This window comes from Talpa europaea (genome assembly GCF_964194135.1).
Source record: "Talpa europaea genome assembly, chromosome: 2".
Taxonomy (NCBI): Eukaryota; Metazoa; Chordata; class Mammalia; order Eulipotyphla; family Talpidae; genus Talpa; species Talpa europaea.
Genome location: NC_140068.1, coordinates 36997819 through 37024753, shown reverse-complemented (window position 1 = coordinate 37024753; position 26935 = coordinate 36997819). Strand labels below are relative to the sequence as shown.

Sequence of the window (26935 nt, the reverse complement as noted above, 5' to 3'; positions counted from 1 at the left end):
CAACTGGGAGAAAATTTTTGAACACAACATTAATGATAAAGGACTGATCACAAAAATCTACAAAGAGCTGATGAGACTCAACAAAAACAAAGAAAATAATCCAGTCAAAAAATGGGCAGAAGAGCTGAAAAGAAACTTCTCTGAAGAGGAAATGCAAATGGCCAACAGGCATATGAAAAAATATTCAACATCACTTGTAATCAGGGAAATGCAAATCAAAACTACAATGAGATACCATCTTACACCACTGAGAATGGCACATATTTAAAAAAACTAGCAACAACAAATGTTGGCGAGATTGTGGAGAAAAAGGAACTCTCCTGCACTGCTGGTGGGAGCGCAAACTGGTCCAACCACTATGGAGAGCTGTGTGGAGATTTCTTGACCTACTAAACACAGAGCTTCCATATGATCCAGCAATTCCGCTCCTAAGTATTTACCCAAATGACACAGAAACATTAATTGCAATTACTTCTTTTCAATCATTTTCCCTGTACCTACATAATGAGGCACACACACATAAAACAAAGAAACAGCAGGTTCCCAGACTTTGGGGCAAATGTGCCACACCTGGAATCTGTGATAAGAGCTTTCAGGGTCAGTAGATCATAAGTATTTGTGGAAGAATTGAATCAAATTATTTTCTCAATATTTCACCCACTTGAAAGAAACAGAAGGGGAAAATATATAAAATTCTAAAATGGGCCATTCTCACAGGTGTGAGGTAGTATTTTATTGTGGTTTTAATTTGCATTTCCCTGATACTAAGTGATGTTGAACATATTTTCATATGCCTGTTGGCCATTTGCATTTCTTCTTTGGAGAAGTGTCTTAACAATTCTGCTCATTTTCTGATTGAGTTGTTAGCTTTGGTTTTTTTTTTTTTTTAAGTTGTGTAAGTTCTTTGTAGATCTCTGATATCAGTCCCTCATCAGTTGTATGGTGTGTAAGCTGAGGAGGAGATCTGAGGCACACAGCAGGGGAGGGGGAGAGAAAGGAGTCACAACTGGGGAGGGAAGAACACAAAGGATGATGGAGCTGTATCACAAGTGCTATGGGGGTGGGAGAGCAAAAGGGGCTACACCTGAGGGAAGAAATCAAAAAGTGTCCAAAAATTAATAACCATGTAAGAAAATAAATTCAATTTTAAAAATGTCTACTAACTTTCTATCAAACACTTTGTGTCTTTTGCAGCAACAGAATTATGGATGACATGGACACATTTCTGTTAAAATTTAAAGGATTTTATTTTGGACGTGAGGCACTTGATGTCGACTTTTTAGAAAATTTGGATGATTTTGAAGTCAGAGATGATGATGTCTTCATAATTACATACCCCAAATCTGGTAAATTATCTATTCCAGTAGTTAATCTAATAAATAAAATAGTACTTCTACAGTATGGGGACTCAGTCTTTTTAATAGTATTACATATAGACTTTATACTCTTAGTCTATTAGATGTTATAATGTTAACCAAATTTAATAATCTTATGAAATAAGATCTTTTGTCATGCAGCTTAAAGTTATTTCTGATTTTGGCCAGTAAAAGGGTTAAAATATTGATGCTTTTTAGATGGAGGAACAATCTATAAAACACTGAGTTTCTGAGATGAGCTAGGAAAGGAAGCAAGAATATTCACCATATGGGCAAGTACTTGAGATATATATATATATATTTAAATTGATGACTAAGTTCACAAGAAGGGGGAATTTAACTTATGATATTTACCTTGTATGTAATAATCTTCAGACATTTCCAGTTTGTCTTAAAATGGGTGTGCAATTAAAGCAAAATGCTAATCTGCATGGGAAAGGATAGGGGGGCTATTTTTCTCTCACTTCAATCCCAAGATCTTGCTTCAGGGCCTGGTACCGTCTTACCCTATGCCTGCTCTTTTCCTGTTGATAGTCCAATGTGACTAATGCTTGACTTATTCCTAGATATTTTAGTCATTTTGATGTAATTTTAAGTAGGACCATTCCCTAACTTCTTTCTTTTAGTTCATTTTTCATGTATAGAAACCCAACTTATTAATTTTTTTTCATTGATTTTGTATTCTGCTATTTTACTGAATATATTTATTAGAAGACTTTAGGAGGAGTCTTTAGGGTTTTTCTACACATAATAGCCAATTGGCTATGTTTTTAAAAGGAAAAATAAATCAGTATTTGTTGCCTTTTACCCAAACTCCACTTTATAAAAACAAGTCCATCCAAACAAATCTGTCATTATTTCTAGTATAATAATAACCCTCACAAGATTTAAAAACTGATGGCATATCTATCTATGTACATTTTTGAGAAATCCTTAATATTGAAAACAAAATTATTTTTTATAGGAACCATCTGGTCTCAACAGTTATTAAGCTTGATTTATTTTGAGGAACACTGCAAAGGAACAGATAATGTGGAAACAATTGATCGAGCTCCTTTTCTTGAGTACAATTTTCGAAAAATGAATTTTGATGAAAGACCATCACCTCGTTTATTCTCTTCCCACCTCCCCTACTATTTGGTTCCCAGAGGACTGAAGAACAAAAAAGCCAAAGTAAGATATAGAAAAACTATGACTGCTGGAAGATAATTGCAATTTAAAATTATTTCATTTTATTATATTACTTTAATCCTACACTCATCCTCTGTTAATAATGGCTGTTTTATGTTAATTTTCAGTATCCATTTGAATTCTTATTTCATAATATTTGGAAATTATTTTTCACTTTTTATTTTTTCTAAATGTATAAGCAATGTAATTAATTTTAAAAGGAAGGAATAGTATTTTGAAATTAGTAATATATATAAAATTAGCAGTAATTACATATATGTATATCTATAAAACTAGCAATTCTTTACCTCTTTCACTCCCAGTGACTTCCATGCTTCCCTTTGCACCTCCAACCTCTTTTGTCCCTTTATTCCCCAAAGTACTTAGTTCTTTTGAAGTTCAAGGAATTGCAGAACAAATCACTCATCTCTGCAGAATGATTCTCTCTCCCTCTGTCCTATCTCTCCCTGGATTAATCACCTCTCTCCATTGATAAATTCAGCACTTGGCTCATTTACTTCTTCTCTCCTACTCTTGTGACTCATGGGATTATTTCAAAGTTCTGGCAGGGCCAAACAATGTTGAGGCAAACATTGTGCAAATGTAGGGCTGACCTCCTTCAAATTTACCCCTCCCGCTCTATCTTGCCTCTCCTAGGTCCAAGAGCTGTCAGGCCTCTCACTGTTGACTTCAACTCCTGTAATCTTTTCCTCTACCAAATACAGTCACCTTCTCCTGTATCCACTTGTTATAAACCTGACTTTATAACACTTTTGCCCTCTGATATAATATTTATTTATTTTCTATCTTTTCGACCAGCAAAACCCATGAGAGAAGTAAAGATTTGTGCACTGTTGTTTTTAAGTTTTTAGAACAGTGGCTGGCAGGTGGTAGATTTGAATGAATGAATAAAGGAGTCACCAGCAATTGTCTTAACTTGAATTGTGACTTTAAACATCATGTTATATGACTGCTGCCTCCTATTCTTCCTGCACTTGTTCTGGTGGTCTCATTCCAGTGATTTTCGTCATCGTTGAAATTTCAAGTTCCTTCACCCTACACTTCTTCACTATTTTTCATCACCCTCAAGGATCCTCATTTTTCTCATTTACCCCTTATAAACTCCATACTTTAGCCTTTAGTCCCTTTTGTTTAAATTCCCTTGTTCCATTCATCTGTTATAATCAACTGGTAACACTAACTGGTTAAATACAAAATATGCTTTCTACCTATTTTCCACAATATGATAGTGATAGGGGTGGAGGGGAAACCCAAGCACTTAAAAGTTGTGCCTGGTTTTTAAATTTATGGCCATAATTCTCAAAATCTACTTCTCTAATATTTTTGCTTTCTCATTTTCCAAAAAGAATTTTGATCTTAGTTTTCTCTTTACAAATGTCAACATTCCACTCGAAGTTAATGACTTTTAAATCAGAAAATTCATTTGCTGACAACTGTCAAGTCCCGTGGTTGAAAGATTTTCCTCAGTGAAGTAGAGGTCACTGGGGATAAGGACATCCTCAGAAACAAGCAGCATCCATCAAATCATCTCTCAGTTTTCAGGCTTGGCTCTAAGGAGCGCCCAGGGAGGTGGCAGGTGGATGGAAGTTTCCTTTACTTAATTTGTATATTTACCAAGACGAGTAAGAAAAGATATATATCATTTCAGGTATCATATCTGCATTTTAACCAGTGCACCTGAATACCCTGTACAGACACTGAATAAGGCACTTAAATGTGGATTGGGACAGATATTGATGGTTTTTTTTCTGATATATTTGAATTAATATTTCTTATGAAATATAAGAAACATAAGAAATAACTTCTGTGTGCTGGGCACTTATACTTTTTTCTATGAAGATATTTTTTTAAAAAAGAATATGTAAACTATACACCCGAGGATGATAAAAAACACACTTTAATTTTATAGCATGACTTGAAAATATTTTAGTAAGTAACTTTATAGATTTTGAAGCATTTTAACATGTATTAGCTAGTTTTTGTAGGTGCAAAAGAATGAAGTTGCTCTCTCTGCCTGGAGGAGTTAAGAAGTAACTCAGTAACTTCTGAGTTGTGCCTTGAAGAATAATTGATAATCACTAGCAGGCATGGAAGAAAGGCATTGCAGGAAAGGGGAACCCTGAAATACAATGGGGAGAGTTGAGCCTGTACACAGCATGGTTAAGAAATTGTGAAAGTTTAAAATAATAACAGGCTTTCATAAAACTGAAATGTATTCAGGTGGAAATATGATAGGATGTAAACATAAGAAACAATAATTTCTTTCTTTCTTTCCAGATTATTTATGTATACAGAAACCCCAAGGATGTTATGTGCTCCTATTTTCATTTTTCAAACATGTTGTCAACTTTTAAATCTACAACCACATTTGAGGAATTCATGAAACTATTTCTAGAGGGAAAAGGTAACTGAACTTATAAACCACGTTTTAATATTTGCTGTCCTGAAGTGAGTTTTTAAGCTTAGTGAATTTGAGAGAGTGAAAAGAATAGAATAGTAGGGGGGTGGTCAGTAGTAAATTGTTAGGGTTATCTTGGATGACCATGTTCTGCCATGTTCATGCACATTCTGCTCTCTTTTGCTCACTCTCAGGAGATTGTCTAGATCCTAATATCATATGGCCAGGAGATATTTAGATTTAAACAGCAGAGGAGATTAGTGATACACTTGCACAGAGGTTTCTGTTCCAGCTCAACTGCGAAAGGAACACAGTTCAGATCACAGTAGGTTGGGTGTTATGGTGCTGCATGCTGTAAATGGTGCCTCCCAGAAACTTCTGTTGGATGAAGTCTGTTCCACATTCTTTTCTGAGGAGCTGGTGCAACTTGAGCAAGAACAAGATCTGTTGAGATAGAGATGATCTCTACACTGGAGGTCAAAGTTTAGGTTATAGTACGCTATGCAAGTTCGTCAAGGACGCTGAAGTGGTCAATGGAGAGGGGAAATCGCTGTGTGTGTCTGGTGGATAGTGGGGCTTGCAGGAAGGAGAGGCTTTGCTCTTTTGTTTGTTCTTCATTTTGTTTTCTTCCTAATTGACTTTAAGGTGTGTTTCTGTTTATACAAATATACTTATAAGAGGTCAATTTCTCTTTGTATTTATGTCATTGATTCCTCTTGGCTGCGGGATGATTCTCTGATGCCATGTGAAAAGGAAAATCTATGGTTGAGCAACAGACTTCATTTTCCTTCTTTTGTTACTAATTATTTTCTTGCATCTCATAATAAGAGTATAAATTAATTTTCAGCTTTTTCAACAATTTTACCTAAATACCTATCTGTTCTTCCCACAGTGTTAGGAAGTCTTTGGTTTGATCATATCAAAGGTTGGTATGAGCACAAGAATTATTTTAATATTCATTTCATGATGTATGAGGAGATGAAGAAGGTAAGATGAGATTACGTTTGTGATTTAATCTAAGCCTAACGTATCAGTTGTTCTTGTCTAGAACACCTAAGAACAATATGAAATTTGAGATCCATGATTAAGTGTACTATGAGACTTTTCCCCTCTATCTTATGTATTTTGTTTACAAGGTTTTCATTTACAGTTAATACCATAACATTTCTTTTAAAAAAAAATCACGTGTGTGAGGAATTATCTGTCTGAATGTGGTCCCATATATGTTTCATTTTTGAACCAGACTGCTATCCATTCAGTTATGTGTTATTGATTCTGCTTCATATATTATTCACCCTCTGATTTCCTAGATTTTATGTTCACACACTGGGAAGCATTTCTTGGGAAATTTAACCTTGTCTGACTTGTGTTAAGCATTGCATGATATGGTAAATGAAAGTATCTATGTAGGGGCCTCCCCAGTGGCACAGCAGGTTGAGCGCAGTGCTGTGAAGCTATCCACAGCCTCTACAGCATCGGTTTGATTCCCAGCCAGCCAGGGAGATACCCATATGGTGCTGTAGACCTCTCCTGTCTCACCTGCTGCTCCCCTCAGCAGCGTCTTCAGTCCATCTGTCTGATCTGCTCCTCACTCCGTCTCTGGTGAATTCTCTCACCCTCCTGCACCTCTGGCCTGTACCCTAGTTCTTGTATAAAAATAAATCAATCTTTCAAAACGAAAGAAAGAAAATATCTGTGTATTACTAGAAAAGTCCAGTTCCAAGTAACAGTCAATATAAGTGGTTTAACACATAAGAGCCTCTATTGTTTATTAACTGAAATCCAGAAGTAGGCTATTCTGAGCCTGGCTATAGCAATTCAAGGGTTACCTGAAAGTTAAAAGCATTTTTTATCTTTTATTTGTATGACAGTGATACTTCTTTCATAAATTCAAGATAGTTGTCATTGGATCCACATTCACATTCTCGTCTAATAATATCTACAGCAGAAAGAAGGAAGCTAGAACAAAAGGGCTTTTTCTCTTGCATGGTTGATTAATTTTTTTCAATGAGAAAATTTGGGTCATATGACCACCTGAGACTAATCTGTCCCAGAGAATGAGATTTCCACAAGGATCTTAGATCAACTAGGATAAATTGGAATGGGAATAGGTACTGCTATTAGAACACCACCAGGGAGCCTTCAGCAAGAAAGGAGTCTTAGGGCTGAAATGCAGGCACTGAATGATGGCTGCCACCTGCTAAATATTCACAACTAGCTTTACTTAAAATCTGCCTCTAAATCATGATAATAAGCTTAGACTTTGCTGTTGAGCCACCTTAGAGGGAGAGTTTCAAAGATGAGGCTGCTTTCGTAATCCGCTTTACAGGAGGACCCACTCCAGTACCTCCAGTCATGTCTCCTGTTTTTCTTATCCTGGGCTTGTTTCCACTAACCCCAGAAATGCTCAACTTCTAGCTTTGCTGTGATCCAACATCTCGCCATTCCATGCAACTGCAGTATAGGATAGACTGTTTCTTTTATCTAGACTATTTCTAGTTTTATCTACCTAGAAAATTCCTATTTTTCCTTTAAGTCTCAGAATAAATTTGTCTTTTTATTGAGATTCTCTGAATTCTCTTAAACAATTATCCTCTCCCTGTAGGTCTTGATAATCAATTCTGAGCACATTGTCATCCCTCTGTTCACTTCCACCAGCCCCCAGGGCAGTGTCCAACACAGAGTAGCTGCTCCTCAGACATTTGCCAATGAACACAGATTAAATGAATTATGAGAACCTTTGAAGTGAACCAAAATAAGCGCTAAAACAGAAGACAAACGAAAGATTAATTTACCAAGAAGAAATAACAAAGGCATTGCTCAGTGTTCAATTTTGAATTTATAACCAGCCAAAGCACCTACATCTTCCACTTCTATCATGATATTTGGTTGTGACATTTCTATGCTTTTTTTCTTATAATTTGTGTAATTTACTACATTCTCAATTCATTTCAGGATCTCAAAAGTTCTGTTAAAAAAATCTGCAAATTTCTGGGGAAAGAACTGAGTGAGGAAGCTGTGGACACTGTTGTGAGACAGGCCACATTTCAGAACATGAAGAATGACCCACTAGCAAATTATGAAAATGTACTGAATGAAAATCCTGACTTTAAAAGAACTGCAGGCCGCTTCCTCCGCAAAGGTGAAGTTCTGCAGTGAATTGTTTTGGATTGTAGAACAAGTGGACAAAAGTTTAGCTTCTGGCCTTGCCTCCCACCCCCCAAGTTTCCAAAAATGGAAACTTCATGACCTTTCTCTCTTATCTACACAGTTTGTTTTCCATGATTTCTACTCAGTATTCTTCATGAACCCACATTAATTGGTCCCTGAAGATATAAGAAACCTAAAATCAAAAGACCTGCTACATAGGCCCTGAAAAACTGCAAAGGCCTGGCACAGTGTCTGCCACAAAATGGATGTTCACTCAGTGTTAGACTCTTTCCCTTCATTATTTTGGCCACAGCATCTGATGCTGAAGTAATAATGATGAATCTGTTGGCCATCATTGCCTGCTTTTACATCCTTGTGATTTCTCTTGAATATCCCCCAGGACTAAATTGAGATCTCAGATCAGCTGCTCTTTCATTATTGGGAGGGAAAATTGTATGTCTTTTTATTAAACCAGACTCACATTATAGAACTTGAAGTAGTAGCTAAGTAATGGTCAGTGCATTTTTAGAAAGAATTCTTCATACAACTGTTACTGTTGAACAGGTTAAAATGTTTTTATTATTTTATATAATCATTCTAAATTATATCTTATGATTTTCTAATTAGCATCTGGAAAGCATGTAATATAAAATTATACAGATTTTGCACTTGTAGTGTTCTAGGCCTCTCTGTCGAGTGGCAAGAAATACGGACTTTGATTCCTCTAAGGTAGCATTTCTTCCCCTTTATCTCTTAGGTATATCTTTCCCCTGTCTCTTAAAATGTATGAAGCACTTCTAAGTCTGAGCCAACCCAAAGAGGAGCCACGCCCTATACCTTTAGCCCCAGCACACCCTATTGTGTTCCAGATGCTACTACCTTTGGGCACAAAACAAAATAGTTGCACTTGCATTTTGTTTTTGGTTGAAAAAAAAAGGAAATGTCTTATGTTCCTGTGCCTTTAGAAAACCCTCAAAATGAGATACTGAAATACTAATAAAAAAAATGGGAGCTAGAAAAATGTCTTTGTGAAAAATGAAGCCTGTACCATATTTTGCTTTTGCAGACGTATACACTGCTCTCATTGATGTTATCTATCTGAACATCATTTGTATTCTTTTTGCCACTTTTGGACTAAGTTTTTGCTTGTTTATTTAGCATTTTAGTATTTTTGTTCATTTCAGTTATTTATTTTCAGATCAGACTATTTTGAAATTAACTGTTCTTTTCTTGACTTTCTTCCTACAAGCTGCTCTTTGTCATCACCACTCTCTAACTCTATATATGTTGTTGAAGCCTGTCTCATATCCCAACTTGGTAAATATGGAGAAATTTCAGCTCTGTATTATGAACTGTATGATCTGTGGTCAATTTTCAAAATTCTCCTCAGCATCCAAATTCTCCTAATAAATAGTAGCTCAGTGATACCTGATCCAATGGATTTTTAAAGACTCTACAATGCAATAACCAGTGATAGCCTGGAACAAAAATAGTTACTGTATTGTAATTATTTTGTATTTCTCCCATCCAGCTGATAGTTAGGAGGGTGGATTAATTTGTACCTAATTTAATATAATTGTAATGAATAGTTTATCAGCTGCCTAAAATTAGAGAGTGAGGGTCAGAGCTTTGCAGAGGAGTAACTGGTAACTTAGATACTCCTAAAAAAAAATGTGAAAAATGATATTTCTCTTAACACTAAGTTATCATGTTCCTCCACTCCTATCCCTTTCCATGAAATAATTTCTTTGCTTCACTTACCAGGCACTGTTGGAGACTGGAAAACCCACATGACTGTGGAACAGAATGAAAGGTTTGACAAGATTTTCCAAAAGAAAATGAAAGATTTTCCCTTGGAGTTCATCTGGGAGACAAATGAAGAATAGAATTCTAAACTTAGCACACACACAAAAAATACTATGAAAGCACTTTCAGAAGCATATACTTTTCTTATACACTTTCATCCTTGATTATCATTGCATCATTATTAGAAAACATCAGTTATTAATAAATATTAATGTAGCAGTCCTTAACATCATTTGCTATCTGTGATTTCTGATTAAATAGGATTTTACTTATTATTCTGACAGTCTTGAGCAAAATGGGAGATCATCACATGTGCAATTTGCTATGTTGAAATGGAAGCCTTTTCAATTTTTAAAAACTGCCCTTGTTTTTTGTTCATGTATAATATTTTAATTATTTTGCACAATGAAATAATCAACTTTTCTTTTAAAGTTTTTAGATTTTATGTTTTACATTGATACATCATTAACCCAAACATTTTCATATTTCATTTTTTTAATCAGGATATTATACTTCTGTTGTGAAAATATAGTGCTTTTCCAAAAATAACAAATCGAGGCAACATCATGTGTTGAATAATCTATCACTTTCTTTCTGATTAAAATAAATATTATCATGTTCTAAGTAATTGTATTCAGAGTTGACTCATGTATAATGAGATATTATTCTACTGACTACTTTTCTTTAGTCAAGGGCATGACAATTTCTGAAATAAATTTATAAATGGCCGGAATGAATTTTGTTGGGATTACATTAAATATTCTTCATACTTGAAAAGCAATTAAAAAACCAATAGTATTACTATTAACATCTAGAAATACTGTACACCTATTTATTTGTGTTTCTTTAACTCACTTGGTAAAGACACAAGGTGTTTATAAAACAATTGCTCATTAAGTTTATTCACAAACATGTAGATATCTCTTAGCTCTTATTTTTTTTTTTAGATAATAAATTTTATTGTTATATTCCCCATACAATTGCAGCCCCCCCATTCTGACCCCAATCCCTCCCCTCCCGCCCCCGCCCCCCTAAAAGTGTCTCTGGTTCATAGTTTTTTGTTGATTTTGATTTTCACTTTCTTATAGTTATTCATTTTCCTGGTCCCTTATTTAAGTTTTCTAGATTCCTGCTATGAGTGAGACCATCCAGTATTTTTCTTTTTGGCTTATTTCACTGAGCATGATCCCTTCCAGCGCCATCCATGTTGCTGCAAATTGCATGTGTTTATCTTTTTTGAATGCTGAGTAATATTCCATGGTATATATGTACCACATCTTCTTGATCCAGTCATCTATTTTTGGGCATTTGGGTTGTTTCCAAAGCTTAGCTATTGTAAACAGTGCTGCTATAAACATAGGGGTGCAGGTGCTCTTTGGAATTGATGTTTCTGTGTCCTTTGGGTAAATACCTAGGAGTGGAATTGCTGGATCATATGGAAGCTCTAGGTTTAGTAGGTCCAGAAATCTCCACACAGCTTTCCACAGTGGTTGGACCAGTTTGCACTCCCACCAACAGTGCAGAAGAGTTCCTTTTTCTCCACACCCTCGCCAACATTTGTTGTTGCTAGTTTTTTTAATATGTGCCATTCTCACTGGTGTAAGATGGTATCTCATGGTAGTTTTGATTTGCATTTCCCTGATGACAAGTGATGTTGAACATTTTTTCATATGCCTGTTGGCCATTTGCATTTCCTCTTCAGAGAAGTTTCTTTTTAGCTCTTCTGCCCATTTTTTGACTGGATTATTTTCTTTGTTGTTGTTGAGTCTCATCAGCTCTTTGCAGATTTTTGTGATCAGTCCTTTATCATTAGTGTTGGGTGCAAAAATGTTCTCACAGTTGGTGGGGTTTCTCTTTGTTTTTGTTATTGTCTCTTTTGCTGTGCAGAAGCTCTTTAATTTGATGTAGTCCCAGCTGTTTATCTTTGCCTTCACTATCCTGCTTTGGGTGATGTGTCTGTAAAGATGTCTTTGATGTGCAAATCCCGTAGTGTTTCGCCTATATTTCCTTCTATATATTTTATGGTTTCAGGTCTTATGTCTAGTTCTTTAATCCATTTTGAGTTGATTTTTGTGTATGGTGTGAGGTAGTGGTCAAGCTTCATTCTTTTGCATGTAGCGACCCCGTTTTCCCAGCACCATTTATTGAACAAACTTTCTTTGCTCCAATGCATAGTCTTTGCTCCTTTGTCAAAGATTAGTTGACCATAAATCTGTGGGTTTATTTCTGGATTTTCTATTCGATTCCATTGGTCTGTATGTCTGTTCTTGTTCCAATACCATGCAGTTTTGATGATTATGGCTTTGTAGTAGAGTTTGAAGTCTGGGAGTGTGATGCCTCCATTCCCTTCTTTTTTTTTTCAGGAGAGCTTTGGCTATTCGGGGTTTTTTGTGATTCCATATGAATTTCATCAATAATTGTTCTATTTCTTTGAAGAATGACATTGAAATTTTGATTGGAATAGCATTGAATCTGTATATTGCTTTTGGAAGGATGGCCATTTTAATAATGTTTATTCTTCCAATCCACGAGCAGGGGATGTCTCTCCATTTCTTTGTGTCTTCCTCTATTTCTTTTAACAGTGTTTTATAGTTTTCTTTGTATAGGTCCTTTACCTCTTTTGTTAGATTTATTCCAAATATTTGATTTTTTTTGTTTCAATAACAAAAGGGATGGTTTTTTTTATTTCTTCTTCTTCAGATTTATTGTTTGTGTATAGGAAGGCTACTGACTTTTGCGTGTTGATTTTGTATCCTGCCACTTTACTGAACTGATTGATGAGTTGAATTAGTTTTTCTGTGGAGTTTTTGGGGTTCTCTATGTATAATATCATATCGTCTGCAAATAGTGATAGTTTGACTTCTTCTTTTCCTATTTGGATTCCTTGGATGTCTTTCTCTTGTCTTATTGCCCTGGCTAGGACTTCCAGTATTATATTGAAAAGCAGTGGTGAGAGTGGACATCCTTGTCTTGTTCCAGATCTTAATGGAATTGCTTTCAGCTTTTCACCATTGAGAATGATACTGGCTGTTGGCTTGTCATAGATGGCCTTTATGATGTTGAGGTATGTTCCTTGTATCCCAAGAATTTCAAGGGCTTTTATCATGAATGGGTGTTGCACTTTGTCGAAGGCTTTCTCAGCATCTATTGATATTATCATATGGTTTTTATATTTCTTTTTGTTGATGTGTTGGATAACGTTGATTGATTTTCGGATGTTGAACCATCCTTGTGTCCCTGGAATGAATCCTACTTGGTCGTGGTGAATTATCTTATGGATACATTGTTGGATTCTGATAGCTAAAATTTTATTGAGGATTTTTGCATCAGTGTTCATTAGGGAGATTGGCCTGTAGTTTTCCTTTTTTGTGTTGTCCTTGTTCGGTTTTGGTATTAGTGTAATGTTGGCTTCATCGAACGTGTTTGGTATTGTCCCTTCCTTCTCAATTTTTTGGAAGAGTTTGTGAAGGATAGGCACTAATTCATCTCTGAATGTTTGGTAGAATTCATTTGTAAATCCATCAGGTCCTGGGCTTTTGTTTTTGGGGAGGTTTTTGATTACCATTTCAATTTCGCTAATTGTAATTGGTCTGTTTAGGTGTTCTATTTCTTCTTTATCTAGCTTTGGGTGATTGTAGAGTTGTAGGAATTTGTCCATCTCCTCTAGATTGTTAAACTTGTTTCCATATAACTGTTCATAGCAGTTACTGATTATTCTTTTGATTTCTGCTGTGTCCGTTGTGATTTCTCCTCTTTCATTGATGATCCTGTTTATTTGTGCTTTCTCCCTTTTTTCCTTTGTGAGCCTGGCTAGGGGTTTGTCTATTTTATTGATTTTTTCAAAGAACCAGCTCTTGGTTTCATTGATCTTTTGGATTGTTTTTTTTAGTTTCAATTTCATTTATTTCTGCTTTGGTTTTCATTATTTCTTTTCTTCTACTGCTTTTGGGGTTTTTTTGTTGTTCTTTTTCTAGATCTTTGAGCTTCGAGATTAGGTTGTTTCTTTGCGTTCTTTCTTGTTTCTTGATGTGAGCTTCTATTGCTATATATTTTCCTCTTATTACTGCTTTTGCTGCATCCCATACATTTAGGATATTGGTGTCCTCCTTGTCATTCAATTCAAAAAATTTTTTAATTTCTTCTTTGATCTCCTCATTAGTCCAGTGGTCTTCCAGTAGTGTGGTTTTTAATCTCCACGAGGTAGGAAAGTTCCTTGCCTTCTTTTTATGGTTTATTTCTAGTTTGATGCCTTCATGGTCAGAAAAGATGGTTGATATGATTTCAATCTTGGTGTATCTGTTGATGTTTGTCTTGTGCCCCAGTATGTGATCGATCCTGGAGAATGATCCGTGTGCGCTTGAGAAAAATGTGTACTCCGTTTTTTTGGGTTTAGTGTTCTATAGATGTCTGTTAAGCCCAATTGCTCTAGGTCCTTATTTAGAGCTTTGGTTTCTTTACTTATTTTTTGTCTTGTTGATCTATCCATTGTTGATAGTGGTGTGTTGAAGTCTCCCACTACGTATGTGTTTTCTCCGATGTCTGTTTTCAGAGAGGACAACAGTTGTCTGATATATTTTGGTGCTCCTTCGTTTGGTGAGTATATGTTAATGAGTGTTATTTCTTCTTGAAGTATTGTCCCCTTGATCATAATGTAGTGACCATTGGGGTCTGTTTTATCTTTTTGAGTTTGAAATCTGTTTTATCTGATATAAGTATAGCTGTTCCTGCTTTCATTTTTGGTCCATTTGCTTGTAGGATTGTTTTCCATCCTTTAACTTTGAGCCTATTTTTATCTTTTGTAGCTAAATGTGTTTCCTGGAGACAGCAAAAGGTTGGGTTTTGTTTCTTAATCCAGGCTGCAACTCTATGTCTTTTTATTGAAGAGTTTAGTCCATTTACATTTAGAGTTAATATTGATATGTTAGCATCTGTATTTGCCATTGTGATTGTCTTTCCTTTGGTTTTATTTATTTATTCTTTTAATAACTTTTTTTTTCTTTGGCCTTCTTTTGTTGTTATTCATCCCTCTGAGGTTCTGGCTTTAGGACTCCTCGTAGTATTTTTTGGAGTGGGGGTTTAGTTGCAATGAAATTCCGGAGTTTCTGTTTGTCTGGGAAGGTCCATATTCTTTCTTCAAAGAGGAAGGAGAGCTTTGCGGGATAGAGTATTCTTGGTTGGCATCTGTTTTCTTGGAGTCTGTTGACTATGTCCCTCCACTCTCTCCTTGCCCGTAGTGTTTCTTTGGAGAAGTCTGATGTCAGCCTGATTGGCTTTCCTTTGAATGTTATCTGTTTCTTCCCTCTTGCCAGCTTCATTATTTTTTCCTTGTCCTGGATTCTTGGGAGCTTTACTATTATGTGTCTTGCTGTATTTTTCCTTTTGTCGTGGAAGTTTGGTGTTCTTCTTGCTTCTTGTATATCAATTTTCAGCTCCTTCTTCACATTTGGGAAGTTCTCTTCAATTATCTCTTTGAATATTTTCTCTGTTCCTACATCTCTCTCCTCTCCTTCTGGTATTCCTATAACTCTTATATTTCCTTTCCTCATGGAGTCAGATAGTTCCCGAAGTCTTTCTTCGTTCTTTTTCCTTCGTACTTCTCTTTCCTTTTCTGTTTTGGTTCTTTTTATTTCTGTGTCTTCAAGATTACTTATTCGTTCTTCCATTTCATCTATTCTGCTTTCATTGCTTTTCCCAGAATTCTTTAGTTCTTCCATTAATTCTTTGATCTCCTGCATTTCTTTTACTTCCCTCTTTAGGGACTCAATTTCTTTCTTCTGACCATTGTTTTCCCTCTCTAGGGACTCAATTGCATTCTTCTGATCGTTGATTATTTTTCCCTTATCATTGTTTTCCTTTATGACTTCTGTCAGTTTTTTAATCACGGCAATTTTAAATTCTCTTTCTGGAAGGCTCAGAAATTCTTCCAAGTTATTGTTGTTGCAATCTGGGGGCTGGTTTTCTTTTTGTGGTGTGTGCTTTTTCTCTGGAGAGTTGCTAGGTTGCGTGTGGTTCTTCTCCTCCCTACTGTCTGTTTTCTAATTTGCCGTATGCGTTGGGACACTGTGTTGTTGGGACTGGCCAGCATCTTGGGTGGGCTTCTCTGCTCCCCTCTGGTTCCTCCAGGAGTCATCTGTCAGTTTCAAGCAGTCTTTACTGGAGAAAGGTCCCTGTTCTAAAATGCCGATGTGGGGACACACTCCCCTGTGCGCCCGGTCTGCCCCGGCGGTGGGTTCCTGCTCCCCCCTGAGCTTGGACTGCAGGCCAGAGGGGGTCTGGCGTGGGTGAACTTCCCCCGCTCACCTCTGGCTCCTGAGGAAGCCTTCTGCAGGTAGTCTTTACTGAAGAAATGTCCCTGTTCTAAAATGGTGATGTGGGACACACTCCCTGCGCTTCTGGTCTCAGGCACACTCTTCTGCGCGCCTGGTCTGCCCCGGCTGTGGGTGCTCGCTCTCCCTGTGGGCTCAGACTACTGGTCGGAAGGGGCCCGGTGTGGGCTAACTCCCCAGCTGGCCACTGGCACCTTCAAGAGTCTCTGCTGGCTTCAAGTCGCTAGGTGGCGCCAGAGATCTCTCCTAGAGCCCTTGGGGAGCTGATTTTCCACCCCATGGGACAGGGAACAGAGCGGGGATGGTAGGGTAAACCTCAACGGCTTTGGGGTGCTGTGTCTGCCTTGTGCCCCACCGTCGTGGGGAACCCACGCCCCTAATTTCGTGCCCCGGGTCTCAGTTCCAAAGCCCTCAGTTCCAGGACGCGGGCTGTAGCCCAGATCAGTGGCGCGGGAATGGCGCCTTTTGAATCCCGCTCCCCTGCCTGGGCACCTGGTTCCTGCTCACTCAGGGAGGGCCTCCGCGCGTCTCCCCTCAAGCCTAGGTCGCAGGCGCGGGGACTTGGGTAGCTGCGATCTGATCCGGATCCGCGTTTGCTTTTCAACTGCACTGCTTTTCAGCGCGATCCGCGCCGCTTTTCCCGCGCAATCCCGATCCGAGTCTGCTTTTCCAGCGCCGCTTTCCGCGCAAGCTTACCGGGCGGCCTGGGGCTGTGTGCTGGTGCTGGTCTCCTCCTGGGGGCGGGGCTCTCTTTAATGGCGCCTGGAGCTCACCTCCACGGCGGATCCTGCAGGGTTCTCCACAGTTCCCGTTCACGGGGTGTGGTGGCTGAAATAGTTCCTTTCCACTCACAGTCCCGCTTGCTGCGTCCTTTGTTCTTGTTGGCTGTTTTGGTTTGTTGTTTTCCTCCTCTCTGCCAATCGGAGAGTGCCGCCTCTGTGGGCAGGGGAGGGGAGCAGGGTTCTGCGCTTTCCTCCCTTCTGGTCCTCTTTTATGGCAACTTTCTTCTTCGGGCAGTTTGCTGGAGTCATCCGTTTATCTTCCGTGTCCCAGTTCTCACTGGGACCTGCCGCTTTTCCTCCCTATTAACTTTTTTTAATGGGAGATCTTACTTGCAGCGTCTCCTCGCTGCCATGTTGCTCCGCCCTCTCTATCTCTTAGCTCTTAAAATGGAGGTATTTAATTCTTAATACCAGCATGGTTGACTGTAGTTCTTTAGTCTCCTGCCCTAAATTTCAAAATCAGGATAAACCCAGAATTGGCAAATGTACCCAAGAAAGAAAACCAAAGAGAATTCAACTAAAAAGGGCTCTTCCCTCTGGAATTTTGCTTAATCTAGTTCTTATTGTTTTCAGAGATCCCAGGTTTTTAAAATAATTTTTCACTTTATCTGGCTTTCATTTTTTCCCCCCATGGGAGGACTGACTTCATGTAACCTAATTATATTCTTTCTTTCCAGAAAGGAAAGTCCTTATCCAAATTTTAATGATTGATATTAAGTTTTGGTCACCAGAAGTACCCATCTAGTCTCTGTAATGGACCAGTTACAATGGCCACCCACCAACTCGGAAGAGTTCAAGTTGTCTAGTCTATTAATTGTAGCAGTAAGAGCCACCTGACAATTTTTAATATCTTTACTGTTGGTACTTTTTAACCCTCACATACATACAATGTGGGTCTTAAATGAGAATCACAGGACTTTATAAGTCAAGTGCAAGCAGTGCAAATGCATGACCCTATGGCTGGCACAAGTCTTACACCTAATGATTCCTCAAACTGCAACATAAGTTGTCTCGTAAAATCATTCCTCCAGAGGTTTGGAAAGATGATGGGCTCAACTGATCCTCATATATGCAACCAAATTACCCCCAAGCAAAGATATGAACAGATGACTACTGTATACATCAAAAGTGACAGCATGATTGAAGAGGTAGGAAATATTAATTGAACTGTGTTTGGAACCACTTGAGGTGGTACAACCCACAAGGTGAGGGCAGCTATCATATGGAGGTCTCTACTGTTGTTAACTCAAGGGCTCATGACCATATTGAGGACTTTAAAATCATGAAACTGTACTTGAGAGGAGTGCACAGAATTGGTATGTAGGACAGAGGGTATGTGACTAAAGAAATAATAGAGCCATGTAGTGTCATTATCTACTTCAGCCTGTGGCTCCTAAAAGAACAGTTAGAGTCTGTTTGGCAGGGAGAGCCAGACTGAATCACTTGTGTTTCCTTACACAAGAGGTTATTATTTGAGCCTATAGTTGTGGTATGTAAAAGATCTGCCTTATTCCTACCTGGGGCTAAAGCCTAGACGATAACCAAATTCTCTCATTAATCAGCTTGAGGTACCTGGATTTTAACAGGAACATGTGCCCTGTGGTAAAGCTCAGTACTCAAAAGGCAGAGAATTTCTGACTATGACTATTTCAACTATCATCTTCATTCAGTGCTGCATCTACTGTTCAAGCACAGTTTAGAGGTTGAGGGTGACATGAGATTCTTAAAGATATTTTGGATGAGAAGTTGGCCAAAGGAGGAGGGGGTCATTGTATTCCTCACTATTCAATTTTGTTACTCATATTAGATATTCATATTAAAAGTAGTGGACCAATCACCTAAAAAGTAGAATGAAGATTAAAAGACCAATGTAGTAAAAGTAATTAAAGATAATACAATTAGTCAAGGGAATTATATAAGGGACACAGAGAGGAATTTGGAAACAAAAAGAAATCAACTAGTAAAATCGCAATGACAACAAACATATCATCACCTTAAATGTAAATGGACTAAACTCTAAAATCAAAAGACATGGAATGGCTGAATGTATAAAAATAAGACCAAATTTTATGGGATAAGAGACAACACTGAAAATGAAGGGATAGAAAAACATTCTGTGCAGATGCAGCTAAAAGGAAAGCTGGTATGCCTATACTCATATAGGACAAAATAGACTTTCAAACAGACTGCAATAAAACAAAAAGATGAACAGGTCAATTTATTAAGAAGATATAACAGTGATAATATGTACATACCCAACATAGGAGCAACAAATTGACCCAACATAGGTCAATTTATTAAGAAGATATAACAGTGATAATATGTACATACCCAACATAGGAGCAACAAAATATAAAAGTCAAATATTAATAGTTCTAAAGGGAGAAATACAATAGATAGCATAAAATAAAGTAGGGAGTTTTGACACCCCACTTACATCAATGGATAGATAGTTCAGGTAGAAAATTAATGTGGACCTGAGGGGGTGGGGGGAAGCAAATACTGTTTAAAAATGAACAATGATGTACTATATAAAAACTTGAAAGTCAATGTGGAATTATTGATATTAAACCATGTAACCTTACATTTACAGAGTAAGAAAAAGGAAGACAAAAATATGGGCAAAGTCAGTGAAAGAAAGGAAATAACAAAAGTCAGAGTGGAAAAAATGAGATAAAAACCAAAAGGAATACAAAATATCAACCAGGCAGCAACCTTCCTGCCGGCCTGTGACCATGCAGGTGTGTCCCTTCACCAACCTCCTCCCTTTGCAAAGCAGCAGAGGCAGCTCTGCTCCCAAGGCTGCCCACCTGTGACCATCAGGTCTCTCTTTTAACAAACTTGTCCCTTTTGGGGGCAGCTTATTCTGCCTGCTTGTGTCTGTGCAAACCTCCTTTACTCATCCCTTCCATTTTATAATAAACCTGCCCTTTTGGATATAAAAAATGAGAAGAAAAGCTGACTTTTGAAAAAGTAAACACAATTGACAAGACTTTGATTTGACACATTAATTTAAAAAAGAGAAAAGAACCAAATAAATAATCAAAAGTGAAATACATGGAATCATAAGACACCAGTATCAACACATTTATACTAACAAGTTGGACCACCTAGAAATGACTTAATTTCTTGAACTGCACAATCTTCCAAGAATGAAATTTTTTTTCTTTTTTTAAATTCCTTTCTTTTTTATTTTATATATTTTTTACATCACTTTTCATTTTTGTACAATGTATGCATTTTCATCTTTGTTATAGTCCCCATATAATTCCCACCCCCTCCCCCTTATTTTGATCCTAATCCCTGCTCCCCCACCCCATAGTGTATCTCTGGTTTATAGTTGCTTGTTGATTTTGATCTTTATTATAATTAGTCTTTTTCTTGGTCCCTTATTTAGGTTTCCTAAATTCCTGCTATGAGTGAGACCATCCAGTATTTTTCTTTTTCTTTCTGGCTTATTTTGTTGAGCATGATCCCTTCCAGCTCCATCCATGTTGTTGCAAATTGCATGAGTTTCTTTTTTGATCCCTGAATAGTATTCCATTGTGCATATGTACCACATCTTCTTGATCCAATCATCTATTTTTGGGCATTTGGTTTGTTTCCATAGCTTAGCTATTGTTAAGTAGTGATGCTATAAACATAGGGGTGCAGGTGCCCTTTTGAATTAATGTTTCTGTGTCCTTTGGGTAAATACCTAGGAGTGGAATTGCTGGGTCATATGGAAGCTCCCTCTTTAGCAGGTTGAGGAATCTCCACACAGCTTTCCATAGTGGTTGGATCAATTTGCACTCCCACCAAGCAGTGCAGGAGTGTTGCTTTTCCTCCACATCTTCGCCAACATTTGTTGTAGCTAGTTTCTTTTTAGCTCTTCTGCCCATTTTTTGACTGGATTATTGGTTTTGTTTTTGTTGAGACACTTCAGCTCTTTGTAGATTTCTGTGATCAGTCCTTTATCATTAGTGTTGTTGCAAAAATTTTCTCCCAGTCAGTGGGTGTCTGTTTTGGTTACTGTCTCTTTTGCTGTACAGAAGCTCTTTAATTTGATGTAGTCCCAGCTATTTATCTTTGCCTTCACTATCACTGCTTTGGGTGATGAGTCTTTAAAGATGTTACCAAAGTGTATGTCATGTAGTGTTTCACCTATATTTCCTTCTTTATATTTTATGGTTTCAGGTCTTATGTCTAGTTCTTTAATCTATTTTGAGTTGGATATTGTGCATGGTGTGAGGTAGTAGTCAAGCTTCACAAGAATGAAATCTTAAACAGAAAATCTGATGAGACACAAGTAAAGAAACTGAAAAAAAGTAAAATAAAAAGCTATCAAAGACCAGCATTTCATGATCAGATAGTTTCACTGATGAATATTTAAACGATTCAAAGCACTAATATGCATCTTTCTCAAAATGTTGAAAAAATAGAATATAAAGGAAACACTCCCTAACAACTCTTATGAGTCATGCATAGACTTATACCAAAACTAGATAAGGACATCACACACACAAAAAAGAAATTACAATCCAATATTTATGATGAACATAAATGCAAAACTCCTCAACAAAATATTAGCAAAATGAATTCATAAATAATACATTAAAATATCAGACACCATGATCAAGTCAGATCTATTCAGAGATGCAAGGATGACTCAACATAGATACATGATAAATCAAATTAACAAAATGAAGGATAAAATACACGATGATCTTTAAATATTTAAAAAAAAAAAAAACACACAAACCTGATGGCCAGTGGATGATCTTTGCACTTTTCTAAGCAAAACCAGAAGAATTTGTTGCATCTCTCTCTGGGCCAGGCAAAACTCCAAGTACTTTCTCTTATTTACACTTATCTTTTTCTTTTAAGTAATGGGTAACAAAGATTTAGAACTTGGACTCAAAGAGACACCCCCCCTTTTTTTTTTAGCATGATTGTGACTTTGGAAGTCTCCATAAATAAACCTTAAGAGTTGTCTGGTGTTCAAAACCACAGCTAACATCATTCTTAATGGTGAAAAACTGAATATAGGGAAATTGAACTAAAGGTCAAGAAAAAGGCAACACTTGCAGGCAAACTATGGATCTGAGGCATACAGCAGGGGAGGGGTAAGAAGAGGGGCCAAAACAGAGGCGGAAAGAGAAAGGGACTATGGTGATGGTTCACGGGGATATGGGGGTATGAGAATTATGGGGACTACATCTGAGGGGAGAAATAAAATATTGTACAAAAATGAACAACATAAGAAAATGAAGTGCCTCCCCGGTGGCGCAGCGGTTGAGCGCTGGGTTGTGAAGCTGCCCGCAGCCTCTGCAGCGCCGGTTCGATCCCCGGCTGCTCCCCGGCCACCGGGGGAGGGTCCCACATGGCGCGCAGACCCCTCCTGCCGCCCGCTGCTCCCCTCAGAAGTGTACTTCAGTCCTTCTGCCTGCTCTGCTCCCCGCTCTGGCTCTGGTGAATTCTCTCACCCTCCCGTGCTTCTGACTGTGCCCAGTGCTTGTATAAATAAATAAATAAATCTTAAAAAAAAAAAAAGAAAAAGAAAAGAAATAAGAAAGAAAGTGAAAAGAAAAGAAAAAAAGTTGTCCGGTCTTTTAAAATATATGTTCTCCACCAGCACCCCTCTTCCCCATACCCCCTTCCCACAGCTCTTGGTCCTCTGAAGTTAACTGGCTGAATTGGAGTATGTTCCAAAATCAGCTGTGACATTCTGGTTTCTGCCTGATAAAGCACAGGATTCCAAACTTTGCACCTGGAAGGGCTTGTACCTTACAGAATCCACCCACTGGGTCTCTCTAGTTAGTGCCCCAGTTAGGCAGTCAAGACATAATGGCCCTGCTGAGCGTTGGGGTCTCTTTTTGTTTAAAATGGGCTGCCTTGCTGTGGGTCCTCACCCCTGCGCTTAGAGGGACTTACAATAAGGCTCAACTGCAGGCACACACAAAAAGGTTAATAAAGGGTTTATTTACAAAAGAAGGGGAAATGAAGAAATGAATAACTCAGGGAGAAAGAGAGGGAGATTATAGGGTAAGTGAAAAATTATTAGGCTTTTCTGCCCTCCCACGACTACCATTAATGATGGATCCCTGGGGTCCTGCATGCGTGCCTGATGGCGGGCACCTGGGGTAGGGTGTGGCCTGCATAGGTGGGCGCACCTGGGCTGAGACTGGGCTTATAATGGTGGCATCACGGAGGCTTCAGCAGAACAAGTAGAAGAGCAGAGAGCAGCAGAACGAGAGCAGAACCAGCAGAGCAGCAAAGGAGAAGCAGAGAGCCCAGAGTGAAGATTCTGCAGGGGCTGGGAGGGCTGCCAGCCTCCTGGTCCCCTGGCCTCCCTGCCTGCTGTGTACCTGGGTGCTGCACTACAAATGGTGTGAGAAACTCAATAAAACCCTGAAAAAGCCACTGAGGGCTCTAGGACTCTCCTTTAACCCATCTGCCCAGGTCATAGAGATCCTGCTCCGTGCTTTGCTGGCCCTACAGAAATAAATGGGTGAATGCATGCTACAAGTTTCCCTGACCTGGACTCCCAATGGCATGCTGAGCGCTGGTGAAGAGCCAAGAGGACACGAGAGACCCCAAGGCCCACATGTCTGGTTTTATACCAAACTTGGCTGCTTAACTGCACCTTCAGGTCCCAGCAACCCTCCCTTCAGTGACTGTAGGTAAGTGATTATCAGGCTTTTCTGCCCTCCCGCCATTAACATTAATGATGGATCCCTGGGATCCTAGATGCAGGCCTGATGGCGGACACCTGGAGTAGGCTGTGGGCATGCATAGGTGGGCACACTTGAGCCAAGAGACTGGGCATATAAGGCCAGGGTGGCAGAGGATGGCATGGCATGGCATGGCTTGGCAGGGCAGTGAAGTACAGTGGAGAACATGAGAATAGCTAAAACACCAAAGAGGCTGCTTGAACCAGTGATGAACCTACCTGGTTTGGGCTGGTTGCTCTACAGTGATGATGGGATTTGTTGTTCCGGGTGTCTTGATGGCTTTGGTCTGGAGTGGGGGTAGAGGCCACAAAACCTGTGTGGAGTTTGCTCAGGACATCCTTTCCCCCTAACATTTTCACATCTACATAATAGCAATTTATTTTCAGAAGAGGGACTTTGTGCTCAATCTAGTTGCATCCTAAAACAAGGCACCAGAAAATTAACTAGACAGGAATCATTCATAAAATTAGGAAATTGCTTTTGATTGTCACCAGTTCCCAAAGTTAACAAACAGCACTAATTAAAATCCTGACCTACCAAGGAGCTAAGTGGCTAGTGCTGGTGGGGTGGGGAGGTAGAAGGACAGCAGATTCAGGGCTTTGCATTTGAATTATCTGGCAGGTTCTCCCAGGTGTGGGCCATGCCCCATTCCATATGGAGGCAGCAGGAACACTGCTTTGAAGGTGTTAGTGATAAGAATTTAGATTCAGAGTTGAAGTTATTGAGTGAGGGATACTCAGTTACTGCCGAAATAAGATTTAAGAGTGATACTAAATCTCAAGGCCAATAATTTGGTGTGTAAACCTCTGCCCACACAAGTCAGTTTTACTCTTACTGTGGTTCACACTGGCTTCAAGAAACACACTGGAGGGGGGTAAGGAGGGAGGCTCCCCTGAGGCCTCAGGGCTAAATCTCAGTGCCATCACCTTTACAGCCTGAGTTTGATCTGAGCCAGGGAGATAACCCACATTTGGTGCAGCAGACCTCTCCTGTCTCACCCGCTGCTCCCCTCAGCAGTGTATTTCAGTCAATCTGCCTGTTCTGCTCCCCACTCTGTCTCTGGTGAATCCTTCTCACCTCCCAACCCCCCACCCCCACTTCTGGCCCACATCCCAGCTCTTGTATGCATAAATAAATCTAAAAAAGACTCAGAAGCAGCATCATGGCAATCACTGCAATGGATGGTACAACTAGTGGGGACGGGGAGGCACGAAACCCAGAGTCCGCACCGGCCTGGACAAAACTAGGCGGTCTCCTATACCACAGGAAGCTCCAAAATCAAGGAGTCTGGAGAACCACTCCACACACCTGCCCTACAAAATATTCCTGAATGATTTGGCCTTGCTACCTGCCTCACAGATGCCTCTGAGGATTAGAGCAGCCTGGTCTGCTGTGGTCCAGGAGCTCAGGTCCTTGCCCAGGAAACGGAAAGTTTCCAGGGACAAGACAAGGTCAATGGGCCAACCATCCAGCTGTGTCTGGCAGCAGGGGAGGTGTGGGAGTGATGGGGCAGGGGAGGGAGACATGGGAGAGCTGGGTGGTGCTAGGAGGTGGGTTATTGGCGGGAGGGGCACACCTAAGGGAAACTAACTATGGAAGGATAATAGATGATGTAAAAAAATATGTATGTTTAAAATTAAAATAGATTGCAAAAAATAAAACATTTTTGGTGAAACTGTTATATGTTCTCCGTCATTGTATCCTATCACCCCCCCCCTCCTTTGGTGAGGCATATGAGTGGAAAGATATAATTATAGGTATATTTATTCAGAGGACTCAGGTCAGAGACAGAACCGAGAGCTATCATGTTAAAATTTCCATTAGTGAGAATTCTGAGCTGAAGAATAGAATCTCATCTATCTTTTACTATACCTGTTTTGGAGGTGAAAGATAAGAGAAAATAATTTACCTCCAAAATGTGAGCATTTAATGAGACCATATTAACAGTAAAATCATTATATTGATAATAGGAGATTATTTTTACAGAAAAATTACCCATTTCAAGTGTATGATTCAATGATTTTTAATAATTGACAGACTTGTGCAAACATTGCCATAACTGATTTAGAAAACTTCAATTAATTCCTCACAATCTGTCTTTGATGGTTAACTCCTATTCCCATGCCCAAAACCAGGTATGTACTAAATTTCTCTCTGCCTCTATTTTTTTAAACACTTTTTTTTTTTTTTAAAATCCATTTTAAATATTTATGCAACAAGGACTGGGTCGGTAGGCCTGAGATGCAGGGGGAGAGAGGATTCACTACAGAGTGCGGAGAAGAACAAGCAGATTGAGGGCCTCCCTGGTGGCGCAGGGGATTAAGCACTGCACAATGAAGCAACCCACAGCCTCTGCAGCATGAGTTTGATCCCTAGCCTGCCAGGGAGAAACTCACATGGCGAGGCAGACCTCTCCTATCTCGCCTGCTGCTCCCCTCAGCAGTGTATTTCAGTCAGTCTGCCTGTTCTGTTCCCCACTCTGTCTCTAGTGAGTTCTCTCACTCTCCCACAACTCTGGCCTGCACCCCAGTTCTTGTATGCATGAATAAATCTTTAAAAAAAAAAAATATATATATATATACATACATTTATTTCTCAAACTCTAAGCATTAATTTATTAAGTTCTTACACAATTTGTATTGACAAGTCATTTCCTCTATATCATGTGAGAAGGGCAGTGACAACATAAAGGAATCCTCACATAGACCAGGCACAAAGGTTATGCTTATATAATGAAAAATCTTCCAATTTTGTCAATGACTATTTCACTTTCTATGTAAGTCAATTTGAAAAATAATGGATGAAAATTTAATTTCCCTAAAGTAGCTTGATTTTTATCCCATAAAAAAATTTAGATGGGTAGAGATTTAAAACACAGATCAAATTTCCTGTTTGGTAGCTAGTATTCTCTCCTTCTTATGCAATTTCTACCAGCTCTCATTTGTCTAGGCAACACTCCAAGAATTTTCTTCTGTTTACACTTTATACTTTTTCAAGTGATAGGTAAGCAGCACTTAGAATTTGAACTCATTTTCTTTCATGACCCTCAAGTCTTTACAAATAATCTGGAAAAGTTGCCAGTTCTTTTAAAATACACACTTCCCACCCCTGCACACCTCCCTGGGTTTGAATTTAATTGGCTGAGTTGAAGTATGTTACAAAATCAGCCTTGACTTAGTTCTAAACTTGGCAA

The 26935-nt window shown here is 38.7% G+C and overlaps 1 protein-coding gene across 1 annotated transcript in view; it reads left to right on the top strand.

Moving 5' to 3' along the window:
* Positions 1 to 1213: 1213 nt before the first annotated feature.
* Positions 1214 to 26935, top strand: part of LOC311186992 (amine sulfotransferase-like) — a gene marked incomplete at both ends in the record, with an annotated part of 63825 nt that continues 38103 nt past the window's right edge. The window contains 5 exons of the mRNA XM_084258193.1: positions 1214 to 1346; positions 2341 to 2549; positions 4845 to 4971; positions 5858 to 5952; positions 7921 to 8107. Coding sequence (XP_084114319.1) covers positions 1214 to 1346; positions 2341 to 2549; positions 4845 to 4971; positions 5858 to 5952; positions 7921 to 8107 — 751 coding nt within the window. The remainder of the gene's footprint in view (positions 1347 to 2340; positions 2550 to 4844; positions 4972 to 5857; positions 5953 to 7920; positions 8108 to 26935) is intronic.